Genomic DNA, 20823 nt, shown 5'->3' on the forward strand with positions numbered 1-20823 from the left:
GCCAGCAAGAGCCAGAGAAGCAGCCTGGCCAGGAGCTGCGGGGCCTCCCGCTGTCTTTCTGTCCTCACAGCCACACTCCTTTCAGAGAGTAGGACAGGTGGGCCAACACCCTTCTAAACTCCTGCCAAGGGGCAAAGATGGTCCCAGTTTGCAGGGGGAAGAGTGAGAGACAAAGGCAGCAGCACTCGGCCTCCCCGGCTCCTCCCTCCTGAGTCCCTCTCTCCCAGGCCCTCCACCCACAGATGGGTCAAGGCTTCCCCGGAGGGGCAGACTTGCTCTTGGGACAGAATGAGAGACGAGCAGGGGTCTGAGGGCCCAGGGCTCGGGTGTGTGCGTCTGGAGAGCGCAACCAGCAACTGTAGTTTACTTCTCTCTATCCTCCCCGCGCCAAAACCCATCCCTGTGTGAGTAAGGGCCAGCCTGTGTGGCAGGGGTGGGGAGGGAGGAGCTCCTTCTGGGGCCTCCAGCAGCCGTGACTGGCACTGATCTGGCCTCGGCCGTGGGGAGGCTCTGCCCACTGCTCCTGCAGGGCTCCACTTTCCTTACAGAATTCCAGGGTCTGCGTGGTGCTGGCATGAGCTGGACCACCTGCCCTGGCACCACTGGAGTTGAGGAGCCTGGGGCAGAGCTCTCCTTGCCCCCCCACCCCCAGGACTTCCCCTAGGGGTGCTGCAGGCACCCAGGCCATTCCGGCAACTGGCTGCGGTACCCTGCCTGGTCTCTGCAGGGCTGCTTCCTGGAAAGCTGCTCTCAAGTCTCCGACCTCTGAACCTGGCCCCAGAAGCCCCGGGGCTGTGGTAGGCCCCAGCCTGGGCTGCCCCAGATACCTCGCTGTTCTCTGAGCCCCGTAAGCAGCTTTAGCTCTGACACATAGGAGGCAGAGGCCATCCGTCAAGGCGGCTGTCACGAGGATGGCACCCTCTTCTCCAAGCAGAGAATCAACATGCCAGGGCTAATGATAATGAATGGCCGTGCTGTGCCCATCATCAGAGCTGGATCCGGGGAGGATGTGGTACCAGCTTCCTCCTCCACAGTGCTGCCCTTGGAGGAGGCTGGGGCACAGATGTGCCTCCCTTAGGCTGGTCAGAGGTTGGCCTGGGCTTCCTGAGATTCAGGAGGGCTGGGGGGAGCAGATGGGGTAACACCCGGCTGAGCTGAGAGAAGCTGAAGACCAGGTTTCAAAGCCCTTAAGCAGGAGCAGGTGACTGGGCATTTGTTCCTTAGGTAACAGGACCGACTGTGAACAGAGCGCCCACAGGGCCCGGGGTGTGCGTGGGGGCTCACTTCTGGAAGCTCTAAGGCCTCGGAAACCACCAGGGGGAGGGTGGGAGCCCACTGCTCTTCCTCTCAGCAAGTTCAGCTTCACAAGTTACTCTGGATTCAATCAGGTCCTGCCACCGAACTGTGTCATCTTGGGTGGTCCTGTCACTCTGTCACTGCCTCCATTTTACCACCTTTAAAAATGGAGGTGATCACGGCACCTCGTGGAGGATGGGACAAGATGGTGCAGTGAAGCACTTGGGCGGAGCCTGGCCCAAGCCATCCCTTAGGAATGAGTCATTGTGGAAACCTTATCTCCCATCCTGAAAACCCTGGTCCTGCGCAGGTAGGAACCTGCCAGCCCTCAGTTTTCACCTGACTCCTTTTGCTCCAAGGAGGGGAACTGGGATCATACTAGGGGCCCCAGCTGCCCTGGCTAGGTCAGGTGCAGTCATCACCCTTCCAGGAATGCCCCTTGTCCTGGTCCTGGCATCAGACCTGGGCTGCTCACACCTGCTGTGAATGAAGCAGCTCCCTCTTGTTCCACCTAAGGCCACACAAGGACAATGTGTTCCCACCACTCTGTCATCTGGGGGGGACCCTGGGTGTGGGCTCTCTCCAAACGGGGCTGAGTGAAAAGGAGTTATGCTTGGATTTTGGGGGCTCACATTGGCCCATCCTACTTTGATCATCACCCTCCCACCTGAGCACAGGCTATGGGTTGGGTGGGGGCTCCTTTCACACCCCGAGAAGACAGGACATACTGGCCTGTCATGCTGGAGGGAGTCCCCTTAGGGAAAAATGAGAAGTTCCCTCACAGATGTGCTTGTCTGCAAACGCATCTCGGGACTGGATTAGGTTTCATCTCAGGCCATAAGACATTCTGTTATTGCTGGCCTTACCTGGACAAATTCACGAGAAGTCACCTGTGTTTCTACTGAAGGGAGGGGATTCAAAGCCAATCTAACTACGTTGCCACACTGACTCAGCCCCTGTGGTTTCTGGAGGACTCCAGCCCTGTTGTCCTCATGGTCACTGTCATCGTCATCACGGGACCAGAGAGAAGGACGCCTGGATAATTAACTTATGGGGTCACACTCTGTGGCTAAGTATTTACCTCCAAAGGGGTACAGGCTCCTCAACTCCAGTGGTGCCAGGGCTGGTGGCTGACTCAGTCAGTAGAGCATGTGACTCTTGATCTCGGGGTTGTGAGTTTGATCCCATGTTAGGCATAGAGATTACTTAAGAAATATTTCTGAGAACTCAGAGCAAAGCTCCTTTTTCCAAGTATGCCAGAAAGAGGGGGCCGTGGGCAGAGTAGGTATTTGAGTCTCTAAAGCTATCAAATCTCAAGTAGGAAGTCAAGAGTTCTGGCTTTTCCATCGCTCCCCTTTCTACTCCCTCCAAGCACGGCAAGTGGCGCCTGGGAGGCAAGTGTCTCAATTTTTCATTCTTACGCTGTCAGAGCAAGCTCAGTTTGTAATGGCCGGAACAGTGAAGCCGTGGGGCCTCTGGCTAGTAGCCGACTAATCTCCTTCCAAAATTGCAAACATAAAACTTCGGCTCTGTCACCCTTCCTGAATGCTGCTCAGTCCTCTCCTCTTGTTGCGGACTGAATTATCTCTGTCTCTAATTCCTACGCGGAAGCCCTGGCACCCCTTGAGACTGCTTGGAGATGGAGCCTCTAAGGAAGTGACAAAGGTTCAATGAGGTCATAAGAGTCCTAATCTGACGGGATCCGCATTCTCCTAAGAGGAGTGAGAGGTGCCAGAGCTCTTGCCCCCCCACACACAGAGAAGAGCCTCTGTGAGGAAGAGCAAGAAGGTGGCCATCTACAAGACAGGAAGAGAGGCCTCCCCAGAAACCAACCCTGATCTTGGGTTTCTAATCTCCGGAACCGAGAAGATAAATCTCTACTGTTTAACCACCCAGCCTGCAGTATTCCATAATGCGGCCTGAGCCCACCGAGGCACCTCTTCTGCGTAGCTAGACGCACAGACAAACCAGGACGGAGAAAACGAGAAGTACTATGGTACCGGCGCTCGGCTTCCCCTGGTCAGCTGGGGCCCCACCAGCTCTGAGACATCTAGGGCTGCTTCTGACGCACGGCTGAGGTCACCCCGGCCCATACGAGGCCCAGTCTGCGCAGGAACACACCTGCAGCCACTGTCACTGGTCCAAGACCTCATCTTGCTGACCACAAGCTGGGCCTTACCTCCCTCCTCTTGCCAGTGTCCAGGCGGCTGGCCCACGACCCCCTGGGGTTGTCTGATGGACCGGCCAGCACGCGTCTCAGCCACATGCAGAGCAGAGCTGCTGACCACAAAGGCTGTTCACAGAAGCGGGGTGGCCGTGGGGTGGCCTTTACTTGGGGCACAGCATGGCTCCTGGGTCAGTCCCGTGAATGAGATGGGTAATCTGGTGGCATGGGGCTGGTTTTTCCAGCAAACTTTACCTGGGTGCCCACTCTGCCCTGAGAGCAGTAAGAGAGAAACTACATCCTCCCTTCCATTAAACTGTTAGCAGAAAGAACTTTTAGGAAACCAAGGATAAAGTCCAAAATGAAATATACACAGAAAGGTTTTCTTGGATTCCCTCCACTGGCTGAGGAACGAGGGGAAGCCACACACTCGATGGCCCAGGAGAGCCCTGGACAGGGGCCCAGAGAGAGGGTGGGTGGGGAGCGGGTGCTGACAGCGGGGTGGGGTAATGTTGAAGGTCGATGCTGGCTGGCTGGCTACTCAGAGGGGGCCACAGGACCCGCTTCCCAGCCCTCCAAGAAGCACCAGTGGAGAGGACAGCAGTGAGTGGTTGTGCAGGAATTCATGCACCAAGCTGGCATGTGGAGCCGACAGGATGTGGGGAACAGATGGCCCAGACAGAGATGACCCCTGGCTGCTGATGGTGACAGATAGAGCAGTCCCACCAAGAGACACTCAGCTGAAACAGTCATGGATCTGCAGGGGAGTCAGCCAAGCGGCCGCAGATAATCCTGGGGACAGGTAAAAGCAGAGCCCTTATGTTCCCAGGTGACGGTCTCCTCCTGGGGACCTTCTGCTTCTCGGGCCACCACCGCCGAGTCCCACCTCTCCCTGCTGGGTAGGTCTGGAAGACAAATCTGGGGCACTTGCTGGGGGGAGGAAGGGAAGGCTGGGCCGAGGAGCTTCATGAGGTTCAAGTTTGCCCACGGACGCTCGGAGAGGCTGGCACCTGACCCACTTTGAGGGGAGCACAGAGAACGGGTGTGATGTGCGCTGCGCTGCTCTGAATACACAATCAGAGGAAGGAGCCCTGTGGGTCCTCGCCAGCCCAGACCAAGGAAGGCTGCCGTGCCTCAGAGCAGTCTTTATTAGAAAGAATCGGGTTTTTAATAACACCAAATGGGGCACCCCGAGCTGAGCCAGCTGTGTGTGTCCCCAACTGGGAGGTGTGTGTGGCGGAAGGTGGTAACGGGGGTGAAGTAATGACGCGGTTTCAGCCCCTCCTGCGGAAGGGCTCCCTGTGAGGCAGCCCAGGTGGGGGCAGTCTACAGTTGTTTGCTTAGTGGTCTGAGGCTCAGACTCTGTGGCCACAGCTACGGGGCCTGTGTCTCTCCTGAGTGTCCCCGGCCTATTGACCACTTACGGAATGAGAACCAGGAACTAAAGAGGAAGCCCCAGGCCGTTCTGCGAGATGCACCTGCTTCTCATTTCTCTTTGGCTCAAGCTTCCTGGAAGGTGGTGAGGGTGGAGGCTGCTGGGGGCGCCGGGTGCCCTGGGGACCAGCCCTGGGAGGTGGGGCAGAGAGAAGGCTGACAGAGCCAACTGGCGATGCTTCAAGATCTCACTGCCAGAGCCATAGCTCCTTCTGGAGGTGGCCTGGGCCACCTCCCTCGCAAACGTCCCTGATCTCAACGGCCAGCCCCAAGGGGGGCTCCTGCTGAGGCCACCCCCAGGACGTACCGGCCAACAGAGATGATGACGGCAGGGCTGCATATTGTGGCTACTACCTGAATGCTGACCCAGGGCCAGGTACAGTGCTAACAGCCCTTGCCACACGGTCTCGGATCCCATTTTAACTTCAGGGCTGCTCTGTGGTGAGGAGTCTTGCCTTGGCTGCTGCCGGGTAAGGAACCTGGCTGAGACAGGTTCAGGCCGTTGGTGCACACTGAGACCGAGTGGAAGGGAACACTGGGAGGAGGCGCCAGAACCAAAAGCCCTGGGCTCAGGAGCCTGCCACTAGCCCAGGGGTGAGTGATGGGACAGAAAGGACAGCTGCTCAGGAAGTCTGCTAAAGCCTCAACAATGGTCTCACCTGCCGACGGCACCTGGAACCCACCGTGTACTTGTCAACTCAGAGGCACCTGGTGTCCAGGTCTCCCAAGCTGACCAGCCTGGTCTGCCCAGAATTTATTTGGGGACCAAGAGATACATTAACACTGGCACTTGTCATACACGTTTCCACATTTTCCTGGACAGGTGGCTATTTGCAAAAGCCCATTCTGGCAGCATGAGGCGCTAATAACCGAAGGAGCACACCGAGGTGGCCACGAGCACTGGCCTAAAGGCTGCTTGGCGAGTCCCGAGCTCTGGGGCCCTGCTCGGGGAGGGGCTCCTGCAGCCTTCCCCAGCCTCATTTCAACAGATGGCAGAACAAATTCCTAATTAAGCACAAGAAAGTTTCCGGCTCAGCACATTTATTTATGATTTTCCGGTCCCTTTGGTGCTCATTCTTCCCTTTTGTCTTCCTAGAACTCAAGTCGGCTTATTGCCACCCTGCGCTCCCGCTCGGCTCTCTTGGACAGTCTGGGCCCTAATCTGGGGAGAAGGAAGGGGTAGGGTGTGCGGGAGTGTGGGAAAGGAGGGAGGGTCAGGGGGGGACACGGCCACACAGCTGCTTCTCAGAAGCAAGATGAAAAGGAGTTTGTTGCAAATTGACAACTTGGCACAGACTTGAGAGGACAAACGGGCTTTGGTGCTCGCTGCTTTGGAAGGTTCTAGAAGAACCTCTCTGGGGAGAGACCTCCTTCGCAAACATACTGTGGGCAGACCCTGGTCCTTCCTGCAGCAAGGCCGCCTGTTGGCTGGTGCTTGGCGGCTCCCTGGGACTCCTCCATCCCTGTCCCCTGGCCCCGTCCTTGGCTCCCAGCGCTGTGTGGCTGCTCGGGCTACGTGGGGCCAGGATGAGGGAAATCCCTCCCACCAGACCCACGGAGGAAAGGGCCCAGGTGGCTCTGATGCCCCTGGCTGGGAACTGAACCCTAGGCTTACCTACAGTCCAGTTTATTTAACTGGGCATTTTCTCTTTTGCTTCAGAGGGCTTTGTGTCACAGAGAGGTTAGCTTTCCAAGGGCAGGGTATGAACCTGTCTGGGAGAAGAATGACTACAGCTGCATGGTCACCCAGAACACTCTGGAGAACAGGTGTGTGGAGAGTCCAGTGTCATTTGATCCTCTCTCAGATCGAAGGGAGAAATGAGGCAGACGACTTGCAGTGACAACAGTGTCACCATGTGAAAACATGAGCGTGGGTGACCTTCATGTGCTGTTCTTTCCTCAGGCCCTTGCTGCTGTCAAGCACCCCTCCCAAGGCCACTGCCACCTCGCTCTGCTGCACTGCAAGGGGCCACCTCGCAGGTCCTAAGAGCCTCAGGGAGGTAGACACAGTCCACACTGCAGTCCCCGGGGCTAACTAGCCTTGCTGGCCTGCACAAGGGGACTCTGGTTGGGAAAAGGGGAGGCAATATGGGGTCACAAGGGAGCAGGATGGTACTACTCTGAGAGGAGAGGGGGCAAGGGGTGCTCTGAGATGCTCTTGAGGCCCCCGGGGGCCTGCCTGCTGGAAGCTCAGTGCCTTCTCTGCAGGTGGGAGCTGAGTCTGGGGGGCATCTCCTACCCTGTCCTGAGACAATCACTCTTTATTTACCACCAGCCTCCTCCCCTCCTTAACAATCTCCCCCTTTAAATGAATGTACTGCTCACCCAACGCGAGGACTTGGTCACGCTCCACCTCAACAAGCTCAGGGATTCACAGAAACCATTAACCGTCATGATCTGGGCAGCCCTCTCGTGGGCTGACGAGGGGATCCATCATGCCGGCTAACGCATAGGAGCCCTCCACCTCTCCCCACCCTGCTCCTGCCCTCCCCGTGAGGACTTCTGATGTGGCAGGTCAAGGACAGCTGTCCTGAGTGGGGGAGGGGCAAGGCTCTCAGGACTTTGGGGACTGGCTGTTGGGAGCAGAGGAATAGTGACAAGAGGGGGGCCAGGAGGAGACGAGGGAGCGTATTTTTCTCTGAGTGCTGTTTTACTGAGAAAACTTTTCCTTCTGAAGGTCACAAGGGCTTTCACCTACTTCTTATAAGCAGACTTATAAGGAGAAGGATGGACAGCAGGGATTGTGATCCCTGCTGATCCCAACCTGGGGATGTAAGTCATCCTGGCACCCAAAGGGGCTCCACTGCAGCACCTTTTCTGTTGATGCCAGTGTGATCTTTGTGTTCTAAGTAATGAGTTTTCATTTTTTCCCAGGTGGTCGTATTACTTTAACCTGGGGCTTTGATACATGTGAATAAAATTTGCAAAGAGCACCGTGTAGGTGCATATAGGACTGGACCAGCTGAGTGGGGTAGACCAGGAATCCTGCTCCATCCGGGCATTGGACAAGTGACCTCCTGCTCCCTCGACTTGGCTGGGTGAGGAAGGACAGGTTTATCATGTTACAGAGGCCCCAAAAGCTAACTAAGCAGATGACTCAGTCTTGCTCTTAATTCCTTGCAAGGAAGGACCAAGGTGGAAAGAAGTCACAGGCTGCCAAGTCGGGCTCAAGACAAGACAGGACTTCCAGTGACGACAACATCCCTTCAGAGCGGAGCAGGGGCCACCCTGTGCGCGTGCCCGTGGAGCCTGCCCTTGTGGGGTGAGGACTACACTGGATGGCCGCCATGGTCCCTCCCAACTGAAGATGCCAGGAACCCCGTGATGCAGCGGCTCCTTATACTGGGCTTCTGTAATCCTGAGCAGGATGTGCCAGAAAAGCCGGAAATCATTTTTATCAGAAGCTGTGCTCGTCATGATCTAGTGCTGAGTGCTGGCGTGGAGGAGCAAGGTGCGCGCTGAATCCTGATGAGGGGCGATGATGGGGCAGATGCAAAGGCAAAAGGAGATAGAGAAGAGGGCCAGGAGGGAGGCGTCCCAACCCCGGGCTCCTCAGGAACCTCTGTGCTGGGGCCGGCGAGGGGCTGGAAACTGGGCAGACTCCCTCTGCCAGCCTCTCAACCAGAACAGCAACGGTATTCTTTGCTTTTAGACCCAAACACGGAATACAAATGATCCCAGAGCATGTGCTGGCCAATAGGGACCCCGCACCCTCCTGCCCTGGGCCTAGGGGTCTCAGCAGCCGGAACCTTCTGGGACAGTGCGACGGAATGAATGGGCTCCCTACCACAAACCTGCTTTAGGCGGAGAGACCCCCCCAAACACCCCTGAGGATGACGGTGCTCTGGCTCAGTAGGGCATCAGGCAGTCAGAAGGCATTGTGGAGAGGGTGTCTCTTCATGCCCCACGGGCCAGGAACGCGGAGGCGGTTGCCACAGCCCGCTGGGTTTTATGGCTGTGCCACACAGGGCACCCACAAGAAGGCAGAGCAGAGCCCGACCTGGGCCTTCAGGGGTCAGCTGGCCCAGCGGGGGCGGGGGGGGGGAGTAGGGGCATGTGAAGACAGTTGGGCCTAGCTCTGGCTCCATGCACACTACGTGATCTTTACTGCAGTAAAAAAGCAGACAGAGCCCCTGCCCCTCTTGGCTTTCGGGAATCCACGGAACCCCCGCCACATTCTAGCTATGCCGAGTGCACACAGCCGTCTTGGAAAAGGTGAGGAAGGGACCAGGGGACAAAGGGCAGACTCGAGACGTCTCTCACTCACCAACCCATCTCATCAGGGAGGTCAGGATCTGCAGGTACTTGGTCTTCTGGACGTCAAAGAAGGTGAAGGGTCCAAGGAGAAGAGTGAAGACAGCCTGGGTGACAGAAACAAGGGTGAGGGGGTGCCGGGGCTGGGCGTACACAGCACACACCGCGTGTGTGGGGAGAACACGCCATCCATGCAGCCTCTGCCCGCAGCGGCTGGTCCTAACTGTGCTGTGCACCTTGACTGGCAGAGGCTCCCCAGGGGCAAACATCATGTGGGGAGCTCCTTGGGGTGCAGGAGAAATCCAAAGCCGTGCTTCGTAGCTGCTCCTCATGCCCCTGGTCCTGAGACAACTTTCTGGGCCAGCCCCAGTCAACACTCCAGGGACATCGCCTGCTACTTCTCTTCACCAAATGCTAAGGGTTCCCAGGCCCGGCACAGAGCTGGTCACGAGCCCCAATTAGGAGGTAATCAGCAGGAAGATGAGGATCTAAGAGGAACCCAGGCGCGCCCAGTGCCCCGACAACACAGGGCAGTGGAGAGATCACTGCTGTGCTCCAGCGTTCAGAGAGGATCAGTCGGGATGTCGTTAATCAGCAATGTTTAGGACTTGAGGAGGGTAGGCCTGGAGAGCCAGCGGCTCTAGGCTTCCAGGGCAAACCTCGCAGAGGACTATCCTGAACCAAGAAGAGAAGGGGCTGCAGCCAGGAAAAGTGGGAGCTGAGTTTGGGGCTCAGTGCTCTTTCCTTTGGAGAACAGGAAAAACTAAGTGTTTACTTAGGGAAAATAAAGATTCAAACCCTATCTTAGAAAACCAGTCTGTGGGGAATCTGAACCCTCTCTGCAAAGGAATATGGGGGTGAACCTGGCACAGCAGAGCTGGGCTGGGGGCTAAGGGGAGGTTAGGATTTCCATGCCAAATTGGCTGCTCAGGGAGCAGAGGAATTAAAAGCTGCTGGTTGGCGTTAGGATGATGGTACCATTTCCAATCTGCCACTCGGAAGCAGCAGAGGCAACAGACCTTATTAACATTTACACTGCGCCATTTTATCACGTTAATGCTGATGACACTCGCCAGAGGTGCAGCAGGCGGCGGAGGCCTGAATGTGGGGAGCAGGGCCCACTATGGGGAGTCGGGCTCTGGCCCTGTGATCTGGGGAGGAGGCATCACAGCTGCTCAGCTTGGCGGCCAGTCCCCCGCTCCCTGGCTCCCCCGTGATAGGGTGACAGGCAGGCTGTGCCCATCCCTTCCCTGCCCCCATCCACAAGGAGAGTGGGAAGTGGGAGAAGCTGTGATCTCTTATCCAAGTCCATTATCACTGTGAGGATGACACCAAAGACTAAAGCACCGCTTAAGGAGAAGGCTCTAATTAGCTGGGGGCCAAGGCCTCCAGGCAGGCTCCAGGGCTGGGAGGCTTCTGGAAACAGTTTTCTGCTGGGGGCCTGGAACCAGCAATCCTTTAATCAGGAGGGGAAGTGCCATTAAGCTAGGGGTGCTGGGGGCGGGGTGTGTGTGTGTGTGTGTGTGTAGAGAAGAGGGGCAGGGGAGACCGTATCCCCTGCAGGCCAGACTCAGTGAGGCAGAGTCAGCAGCTCCATACAGCAAGCCAGCACGTAGCACCATCAGCCTGTCCTTAAGGAAAAGAACCACTTTAGGGAAACTTCGACAGATTTCTTTCTTGAAGGGTTAGAGAGGAAGAGGTCTTAGGGAAGAATACATACACAGCCACTTGCCACAGATGTTTCCAAATTACCGTGGCTTGCTCGGAACTGGACTCCTGATGTGTGGGCAAGTGTGGGTGCTTCCCCTCCAATCTGCATGCCCACTGTGCACGCTGGATGGTTTCTTAGGGGCAGCGTATGTGGGAGGTTGGAGCTCATCTTTGAAGCCTAAAGACGGTTTTCAGAAGGTTCTACTATGTAAAACCAAGGCTGGGGGTTGGGGGGTGGGTGGTGATACAGCAGAATCAGCCCTGAAGGGAGGCAGGGAATCGTGCTACTCTAGTAGCCTGCCAGGTCCTTTTCCAGATGCCAGATCCATCTTCATCCTCCTCCCCAGCAGCTGTTTACCAAGATCTTTCACACAAGAGGACACATTTTATAAAACCCTGTAGGGGTGGGATCCCAACCCCCAAGAACTTCCCTCTTTTTAAAGACACTAACCATACAAGCACATCTGAGAAAGGTCGAGTAAGAAGTGTATGTGAGATGCCATCTGAGTGGTGGGGAACAGGAGTGGAGAGGGGCTCAGGAGTCTCCAAAACTGCTCGGCCCTCCCATGTCCTGTTCTAGGGACGGCAGTGGGGACTGGCAGCGGAGGGCTCTTTTGGAAGATTCAGGCAACAGCTATGACACCCACAGCGGGATGGTGGCCAGAATATAGTTTTAATGCTCAGGAGTGCAGACTGACCACATCACTCCAGAAGCGGGGAGTGCAGGGCCTGCCTGGTCAGAGCAAACGCGCACACACTGCCAAACAGCAGCCCTTGCACGGCTGCTAGCTCACACACTGGAGGGAGCCCAGACCAAGATACACAGCACAGGCTGGGGCTAATTAAGGAACAGGTGTCCTCTGCAAATTAGTTAGAGCCAGACTCGGCGCCCGCAGGGGCCAGCATCCAGAGCCGGAAAGGACGCCGTGGTGTGGCTGCCAGGTCTCTGGGAAGTAAGGGGGCATGGAAGGAGAAACAGCCCCCATGTTCCCATGGTCTAGTGGGGATGGAGTTCATCTTTGAATGCTGAACAGCCAAGCGTGGCACCTTCTGTTTTCCCTTTCCTTTTTCAAAAAGAAGAGATAAAAAGCCAAGAGACAGCCTATCCTCTTGGGTCTTCTCGTCTAGCCTATATGACATTATAAATTAGCTGGCTCCTGAGCAATGGTCCAACCCCCAAATGCCATTGATCAGTTCAGACTCAGCCTCTGTTCAAGGACTCTTGGAGCCCAACTCATTACAGGAGGCAGGGACAGCAACTGTGCAGCCAAACGGGTTCCAGAAAAAAAAAAAAAAGAGAAAGAAGTAAGGAACGATTCTTTGGTTTCTAATGCAATCTTCAAATTGGTCACTGGGAATGAATGATGTTTGAGACAGACCCGGGAGGGTGCAAATGGGGCCGCTCAGGTCTCTTCTCGGGTCAGTGAGTTTAAATGTGCACCAAAGGCCCCATGGCAACCTTGCCAGTCTTGGTGGACACAAGGCAGCTCACATTGCTAAGGCACTGCCAGCAAGGCCTGGGCACAGCTTTTACAGTGTCCTGGTGGCACTCCGAACTTAACGCGGCGTCTCCAGTGCCATCCAGCTGCTGCTTCTCTCCTGTATCCCAGGCAGGTTAGGCACACTGTTCACCTCCAGCTGCTCTGGCTCTGAACTCCCAACCACCTCGGACTCCTTTCTCACTCTCTGTACTAGTATCTGTGACTGCAGTAACCTGGTGGCTTAAAACCACAGAAATATATTTCTCACGGTGCTGGAGGGGAAATGGAGCACACAGCATGGGCTCCTGACCTTGCCTGGCTGGGGCTGTGCTGGGGTCACTCAGGGGAACATCACAGAGAAAGAGATACCTCAGGTGAGAGCAATCAGGTAGGCCAAGAGCTGGGGAGGGTTCAGGACTGCCCCATGGGGGCTCTGTCCTGCTCCCTTTGCCCCTGTCCTCTCTTTCCTGGGCCCAGAGCCAGCTGGTCCCAGTGTTGTTTCCCACACACCACCCCAGCCTCCAACCTGTGTCTTTCTTGTTCAATTCTCAAAGGCTTGTCACTTCAGAAATGACAAAGTCCACTGGCCCATGACCTGGTTCCAGCCACCTTTTTCAACCCTGCCCTTGAAGACAGCACCCCCCAGAACCTACTCTCCAGCAGCCCTGGCCTGTGAGTTCCTGACATTGCCCAAAGCCTTCTTACCACTGGGCCTTTGCTTGGCAAGCTCTATTTCTGTTGGCCGAAGTTCTGCTACCAATCCCACTCCCAATCTCCTGTACCCAATTGTTCTCTTCCACTTCTCCTCCCTGGAATCATTCGTGCGTCTTCCAGGAGCCCTCAGTGGCTCCGCATGGGCAGCGGCTGCAGCTCCCGTCCATCTGTGTTCCCACAGTGCCGGAAACAGTGCCCCCCCACTGTAGGGCTGTCCCAACCCCAAACGCCCCGGAGGATAGGAGGAGGCACATTTCTGCCAGAAATGAGACCCAAGGACAAGGGAATAGGGTCCCAGCCCTCTGCCTGCCTGAGGCAGGAAGGGAATCCCCTCCTCAAAATCAGTCTGAGAGATGTGGGAAAGGGGGGTGAGGGGCTGTATGTGGGCATTCCCGGGATAGAATGGTGGCTTTGCTGAGATCCCCAAGGGCAGAGGTGCGTGTCCACATGGTGGCTGGCATTGGGAAGCCGAAGGCTTACCCCCTAACTCAAGCTGCCACTTGACTCTTGGGTGCTGTGTGAGCAGCCAGTCACCAACTGTGGAATGGGAGAAACACCTGCTACTTAAGAGAATGGAACTTTGCCCCAGAAAGTCTTGAGTCTGAGCTGCTGAGGGGGAGCCACACTCACTACCTGCCTCCATCTTCTCGAGCTTTAAGCCCACAACCCACCACGCTCACAGAGCAAAGGTTCCCTCCAATGCCACTCCACCTTGCTTCAGCCACAAAACGAGCCCAGGCTTGGCTGCAGGCTACACCCTGCGTTGAGGGTACAGAATGGGGAAGCAGGAGCCTGTGGGTCGACACGGGACCACAAAAACACTCAACGCCCATCTTCCCATTTCCCAAATTTCTCTGCAAGGTTAGCTGGTCAGAGAAACAACATGGAAACTTAAAGCTGCTGCTGAGCCTAAACTAAACTCCAGCGGGACAACAGGTTGCAGAGTCTCTGGGTCCCACCCCTTGCCCTCCTTGGCTCAGTGAGCTTGTCACTCCCCTTCCTGCTGTCGATCCCTCCTGCACGTGGCTGTCTTCTGTTCCGTCACATCCACCCCAACCCTGTCTTCCTGCTGCTGGTCCTGTCAACCACGGCCTCACGTCCTCGCTGTCCTGGGGGAACATCACTGTCCAATGCTGCAGGACCCCATGCTCACAAGTGCAGTTTTGTATCATGTTCTTGGCCATCAGTGAGGCCACCAGGCAGGTGACGATGCTTCATTTTAGTGATGAGGGGCCTCAGGGACCAGGGAGGTGTGTAAGAAAGTGGCGGAGGGGGAGTAGGAGTCTCCTGACCCCATCCTTCTGACCACAGCGATCTCTGCACGCTGCATCCTATTAGCTGTCTCCCCAACACCTCCTCTCTCCACATCACACTGCTGCTCAGCCTCATGCCTTTACCCTTGTGATTCCACCTGCTGGCACAGAGTTTCGCTCTCTACCTCCCTTACTCCGGTCCCCTTCGAAGCTCCGCTCGGGTAAAGTCTCTGCACAGTGCTCCTTTCTGGGGCTCTTGATTGGATCACCAAATACAGTTGGTACCATGTTACCTAATCCTGGTAGGTTCTGAGTTGCTCCTTTCTCATGGGTTGATTTTGTACATGCCCCCTCACCCCGTGGAGTATGAGCTGCATGATGGCAGGGATTGCATTCTTGTTCGCCACAACACCCAGGAAGGCTTGGCGCATGTGAGATGCTCAATGAGCACCTGCAGAATACAGTGAATTTGGTGGAGAAAGGGTGGGGCAACCCCAGTCTTGCTGACTTGCCTTGTACCCTCTACCTGTCCCTCTTGCCGCGGGCAGCATCTGAGCTGGCAAAGCGCACAGGTAGGCAAGTCACCCGCTCTGCCCGAGAGCGGTTCACTGTGTCAGGAAAAAGCCTTTCTTCCTCAAACTGTTGTGAAATCAACATGCTTTGGTTTAGAAAGAGCAAATTGAAATAGCATTTGCTCTGAGCGGACCCCCTGGTTTCAGGAGACAATGATATTCAGCTCTAATAAGGAGAAAAGGCCCCTCCGCGAAGAGCCCGGGGCTCTTGGCTGCCTTCCATCAGCCTCGTCTCCCGGGAACCCAGCAAGGAAGGGGCTTGGACCACTGTGAAGGGGCTGTGACCACTCCGTGTACCTGCCTGGCCCCCAGGAGGGGTGATGTCTTAGAAGAAACCTAATATCAAGAACATAAAGGTCAAAGAAAAAAAAAAACAACCTAAAGGTCTTCAAAGAAGTGACTCTTCCCATGCCTCCCTCTGGGAGACCGTGGATCCACAGTTCCCAGTCATAAACTAGCCACTCCACCAGTTCTTCTCTCACAAAACAAAATTAAAGCCCCAAATCCTGTTTGCTGTCATCTCTTCTGCTGGGAAGAGGTGCAGTGGATTGCAGCTTCTAATTAGAACTTAAACTTGGGGGAAATGCAACAAGACCCCTAGTCCATCTCACCTTCCTCAAAAAGGAGCAAGAGCAGGGTAGGGTGGAGGGGGAGAGGGGAGGAGAGAGAGAGAGAGAGAGAGAGAGAGAGAGAGAGAGAGAACACATGCCTGCTGTTCATGGAGGAAAGGGACAGCCACCATACAGAACAAATGTCCTAAGAACCTCTGAGCCAGTACACAGGACAAAGACTGATACACCAATTATCTCCTGCAACCAGGGACAGTGAGGAAAACTAGCAGAGAAGCAGACAGCTAGGTGACTGTCCACCCAGCCAGGGAGGTTCTCTCGAGGCTCTGTCCCCCAACCTAGACAGAAGCCAAGGGGCAGCATCCCAGGGGGACGAAGGCCAAACAGTCCAGGAAGCCAGCAGTGGCCAGCGAAAGCACAAAGGTGATGCTTTTGTGGTGTTCTCTGGCTCCTGAGGCTGGAGAAAGAAGGAAGTGACACTCTGCTTGGCTGACGCTACTATGAATATGGACGAGGTGGGGGGCCGGGGGACCTGCTAGATGGCTAGTTCCTAGAATGCCTGATTTATTTAGTTCCTCTAAAAATGAGGGCTTTGGGCTCATCTGTTTGTGGCTCCCACAGCGCAGCAAGATGGAGCTTCCAAGAGACCAGGATCCAGCCATTAGCAGCTGCCTCTGCATGCCACCCATCAGCTGCCAGTGTCAACACAAAAGGCAAGCGGATCCACTCAGAGCCTTCCTGGTCTAGGGTTTGAGGTAGGGTAGGGGGCTTGATTTCCCTATTAACTTAGCAGGAATGACGAAGTAACAAGTCTCAGGAAGTGGAATGGTGACATACTATCTGATCTATCCTAAACATGCAGGGGTCCCCAGGGGCCGACTATGGAATATGAGGTTCTGGCCATTGCAGGGCTCAGGGCTGCTGGTTCAGGCAAAGGTGGGGATGTGCGGATGGTGTAGCTGAGCTCTGGACAGTTCTGGAGGCTATCTCAAGTGACAAAGACAATGAGCGCCTAGATTACAGGGCTGTCCTCATTCCAGGGTGCCAGGGGTTAAGAGTTAATTGGGGTTAATAACAACCCAGCATGAACCCATCCCTAAACGGGAACTGAACTTTCAAGGCGTCCTTGAAGTGCAGCGAAGAAGTGTTCAAGGATTCTATTTTTATTTCTCAAGTGTCTGTGCACATTTCGGTTTGGGAGTTTTTATTTTCCCAACTTGAATGACAATGTCTGGGATTCATCCACAAAAAAGAAGAGGAGCTCGGAGTTTGTGAGGGACCGTGGAGGGACCACAGGCTATAGGGTCACGTGTGCAGGGCTGGGGTTTGTCTCTTGGTGCCGCTAACCATGAGACCCCCAGGCTGGAATGAATCGCTCAGAGCACATCATGTGTGCACAGGTGGCCAACAAACATCAGCCCCCAACAGTATCAGCACGCAACCACATTCTCACACCTCATCAGTCCTCCAGACACCCCAGGTCAGGGAATGCAAATACCGGAGGCCAAGTGAGGACTTCCAGCCAAACAACATCAGGTTGCTCCTATTCTCAATGGACTTCCACCACCTGCGTCCAAGCTCAATAATGGCCCAAATGCTCTTGGGCGGGGGTGGGGGGTGGAGTTTAAGTTCTTCCCAACTAGACAGACAGGATCAGCTGTCACGCAGAGGATGGTGAGATCCCAACAGCATGAATAGGTCTGAACCTGGGGCAGCAGCCTCTGTACACCAAGCCCAGTGAACCATTATCACAGCTCATTTGCCAAAATCCTACAAGAGGGTGCATCACGCTATTTAGAGGAGGTGGAGATCCCGTAGAATCTAGATCCACAGAGACTGGTGCTTTCATATGAAACTTCATGAGAATGGGGTTTTCCCACAGGGCAGAGCCGAGCAGCCTCCTTCTGAAGGCCCAGCCCAGTGTGAGGCTGGCCCGGAGAAGGTGCAGAGCCTGCCCTGGGAGGGAGCTCTGCGAGGACAGGCTGCTGGGCCTCAGACACCAGCCCAACCATGATGGAGCTGCGGCTGGCGCTTCACCCATCCATCCTTTGAGTTTCCTTTCCCTGGTGGAGGAAGAGTAATGGAGACAGAGAAGGCTGGGATGCCTCTTTCAGCACACCTACCCATCCGCAGCACAGATGAGCATCACCCGTCAGCCCTGTCCCCTTACCCCAGAATGTGCTGCTGAGAGCAAGTTACTGCATCTTATTGTCCCTGTGCCATCACCACCCTCACCTAGAAGGGATTGGGAAATGCTTACTGAATGGATGGAGAGATGGAAGATTCAGGGAATGCCTGAAACTAAAAACAGAGAGTTTATGCCCAGATATTCTGAAGAAGCAAGCATGTGTTCCTGGAGCACATGCCCTTCTCGAGCTATGGGCTCACGATGACCTATAGCCAAAAACCAAGTCTGTTCACAGCAAACGATTCAGCCCCACTTGGAATGCAGGAGTGTGGACACATGTCCTATTTGCAAAAAGCAAGTGTGTACTTGCTGGAAGAGGCTGAGCCAGAGATGAGAGGGTGCTGGGCTCCAACAAAGGCAACAGTGAGCCCCAAAGGTAGACTCTGAAGGACACTCTTAGTGGCTCCTGAGCTACAGAACAGAGAGCCAGGAAACCAAACCCGCACAGCAGCCAGTTAGACCAGGATCAAGAGGCTGGCCAGGAAGAGACTAGTCCCAGCACCTGATTAACTGGGAAGAGGATGAAGCTCTGGGGTGCCTTCCCTGCGGAGCTGAACGCTGGCCAGTGAGGTCATGCCCAAACAAGTTCTGCTGAACTATGAGTGCAAACATTGTTTGTCTTGATTTCAGGGAGAGGCCATGGCTGGGGTGGCTGCTCCCAACCTTGTATATGCAGATAGCTCCAGCTGTCACAAGCCCAGAATGCCCCCTCCTGGAGGCTGGGAAGGGGTTAGATGTAAGAGTACAGTTAAGAATCTCCTGGACAGAGCTGAGGGAACTGCTCCTGGGAGGCTGGAAGATGAGTGGCAACCATGACATAGGCCGTGTGGGGTGAGCACTCCCAGACCATCCGCACCAGCTGAGGGGGAGGAGGGCTGGACACAGGGCCGTCCAGGCTCCTGGAGCGCCACTGGCCAATACTGGAGAAGCCTGGGTAACACTGATCCCAGCCCTGTCAGTCTGGAGACAGCCAGGGCTCTCACAAGGCACTTCCTGGGCTCAGTTATTCCCCAAATACACCAACTGGAACACCACCTGTGACTATCTGACAGCTGAAAGCATCCCCAGGTCCCTTCCTCCAAATTTTCTGCCTCTCTTTTCTCAAGGCAATTGGAAACAGAGCAGACCTATGAAAAGACCCAAATAACCTCCTCCTCTGAATCTACTGCTCTAAACATCCCCTGCTCTACTTAGATGAAATAGAAATCTTCAGTAGGGACCTGAGGTTTATAACCTATCTTTATGGTTTTTCCTCTAAGAGGGAAAAAAAAAAAAAAAAAAAAAAAAAAAAAAAAAAAAAAAAAAAAAGCACATCTCCTAAACCTACAGATGGCAAAAAAGAAAGATCAGGAAATTCATCCCAAATTTCTATCATCAAGGAGCATGATGTCTTACTGGGGGGCCTGGCTGCTAAACTCAGTGTTAAAGATGTGTGGAACAAGCAGCTACCTGTGAGGGAGTGACAGGTTATGACCCACGGCAGGGCACACTCAGTACCCGGAGGCCTGGCTGTGTACTGCCAGGAAACAGCTCAGGTGTCGTGACCGCCACTGGATGCAGCCTGTGTCTTTCCAGAACGCATGCCGTGGCTCCCAGGCAACTGTCTCCACGATCAAGTCACAATCCCTGGCCCCAGCCTGTGGGATAGGAACAAGTCCCACACACCTGGTCCAGGTATCCCCCTACCCAATCATCTCCAAGCTCCCAATCGGGAAATGGTTGGGGTTACATTTGGAGGGATGCTGTCAGCAGAGGGAAGAATTATGCCCACTGTCTCGCCCCAGAACCTCCCCTTGCCTCTGATCCATCACCCAGAGAAGGCTTGGCCTTGGAGACAAGGGAACCCACACCAGTAACATGACCTGAGCACCCACACACAGTACCTTCCATTGAAGACCCCGACACCCTGGGAATTGGTTACTAGCTCCACTTTAGAAAGCTGAGGTAAAGTGGATAAAATAACTTGTCAAGACTGTAATGATGGAGACAGCTGAGATCAGAAGTTAGGCTGTGTGTATTCAAGGCTGGCCCCCTTCCTAGGGCATTTACTGCTTCCCTTGATTATGCCCTAGAGAACGTCTCTCCACCACCTCTAACCTCAGCAAAGCTGCTTCCCTTGGGGGCAGGGGTGGAGGGCTGGGCCGGCTGGGTGGGATTAGCCTGGCATGGCTGCTGTCCCCCTCACCCCCTACTGGAGGACAGGCCTGTGTGCCTGTGTTGTCTCTCAGCTGAAAAGCCAGATGGTGCCTGGTGGTGGGCAGAGTTCCAAGGATTTGGTGCCAGAGCCGCAACCCTTGTGGTTTGGGGGGGGGGGGGAGATAAATATTGTGGAAAACCCACATAGTCACTCACTTAATGATTATATGCCATCTAGGCTAATTATTAAGGGCAGCCTGGCTCCTCACAATCATGAGAGAGAGAGAGAGAGATGGAGATGGGTCTGCATCTACCTGCCCAGGTGAGAACACAGGCTTGATCTTGAGCAAGGAGGGCTTTAAGGGGCAGTGATGACAGGGGGCTGGCGGGACAGAGAGGGTGTGTGTGTGAGGAAGGCTGGGGGCCCCGCCTGGAAAAACAGATCTGCCTTTAGACCTGGCACCTGTCTTAGCACTTTACTGCTTGCATTTTAGGCGCCAAAGAGGAGGTGGCAGAGAGATGGGTGAGCCACCCTAGGCTTCCTGGCATGTGGTCAGCGCCTGACTGCTCCTCTCTGCCCTCAGCCTACAAAGACGGGTGCTCCTAAGGCCATGCTGAGGGGTTGCTTTTCCGGCCAGTGCGGTACAGAAGATGGCTCGTGCCTTTGGGAAAAGTAAAGCCAGCTGGATGTGGATTTTTTCTGGCGGGAGCAGCAGTTGCCAGCCATGATGAGCCATGGGCATCGACAGCCCTGAGACCTTAGAGACGGACTGGACCAGTGCTGGCCACGGACCCAGCAGTGACAGCACACCCGAGTGCTCTCGGTTATTTAAATGTTCATGGAGCAACTACCCTCTGTGAGGCCCACGCTAATACCAGATGTGTGGGTCAGGCACAGCCCTGACTTCGAGATGCTCATGGGGAGTCCACGTAATTAGACACCAAAGTGCAATTATTGCCATGGTTGGGGGTTGGGGGAGGGTAATGGCTGCAGGTGTCTTTAAAGGAGGCACCTGAATTCAGTTCTGGATGAGTGCTCGTCAGACTCTGAA

At 55.1% G+C, this 20823-nt stretch overlaps 1 protein-coding gene and 1 long non-coding RNA gene across 4 annotated transcripts in view; one reads left to right on the forward strand and one right to left on the reverse strand.

The window, feature by feature from the left end:
* The window catches only part of TMEM104 (transmembrane protein 104), a 56543-nt gene that overhangs the window by 8616 nt on the left and 27104 nt on the right, over positions 1-20823 (reverse strand). For all 3 annotated transcript variants that reach the window (XM_038546651.1, XM_038546650.1, XM_038546652.1), the window contains one exon: positions 9162-9255. In XM_038546651.1, coding sequence (XP_038402579.1) covers positions 9162-9255 — 94 coding nt within the window. The remainder of the gene's footprint in view (positions 1-9161; positions 9256-20823) is intronic.
* Positions 2993-9928, forward strand: LOC119873227. Its single transcript, XR_005364219.1, has 3 exons — positions 2993-4262; positions 6555-7932; positions 8019-9928. It is a non-coding gene; the product is annotated as an uncharacterized LOC119873227 (long non-coding RNA).

Source organism: Canis lupus, chromosome 9 (genome assembly GCF_011100685.1).
Source record: "Canis lupus familiaris isolate Mischka breed German Shepherd chromosome 9, alternate assembly UU_Cfam_GSD_1.0, whole genome shotgun sequence".
Classification (NCBI taxonomy): domain Eukaryota; kingdom Metazoa; phylum Chordata; class Mammalia; order Carnivora; family Canidae; genus Canis; species Canis lupus.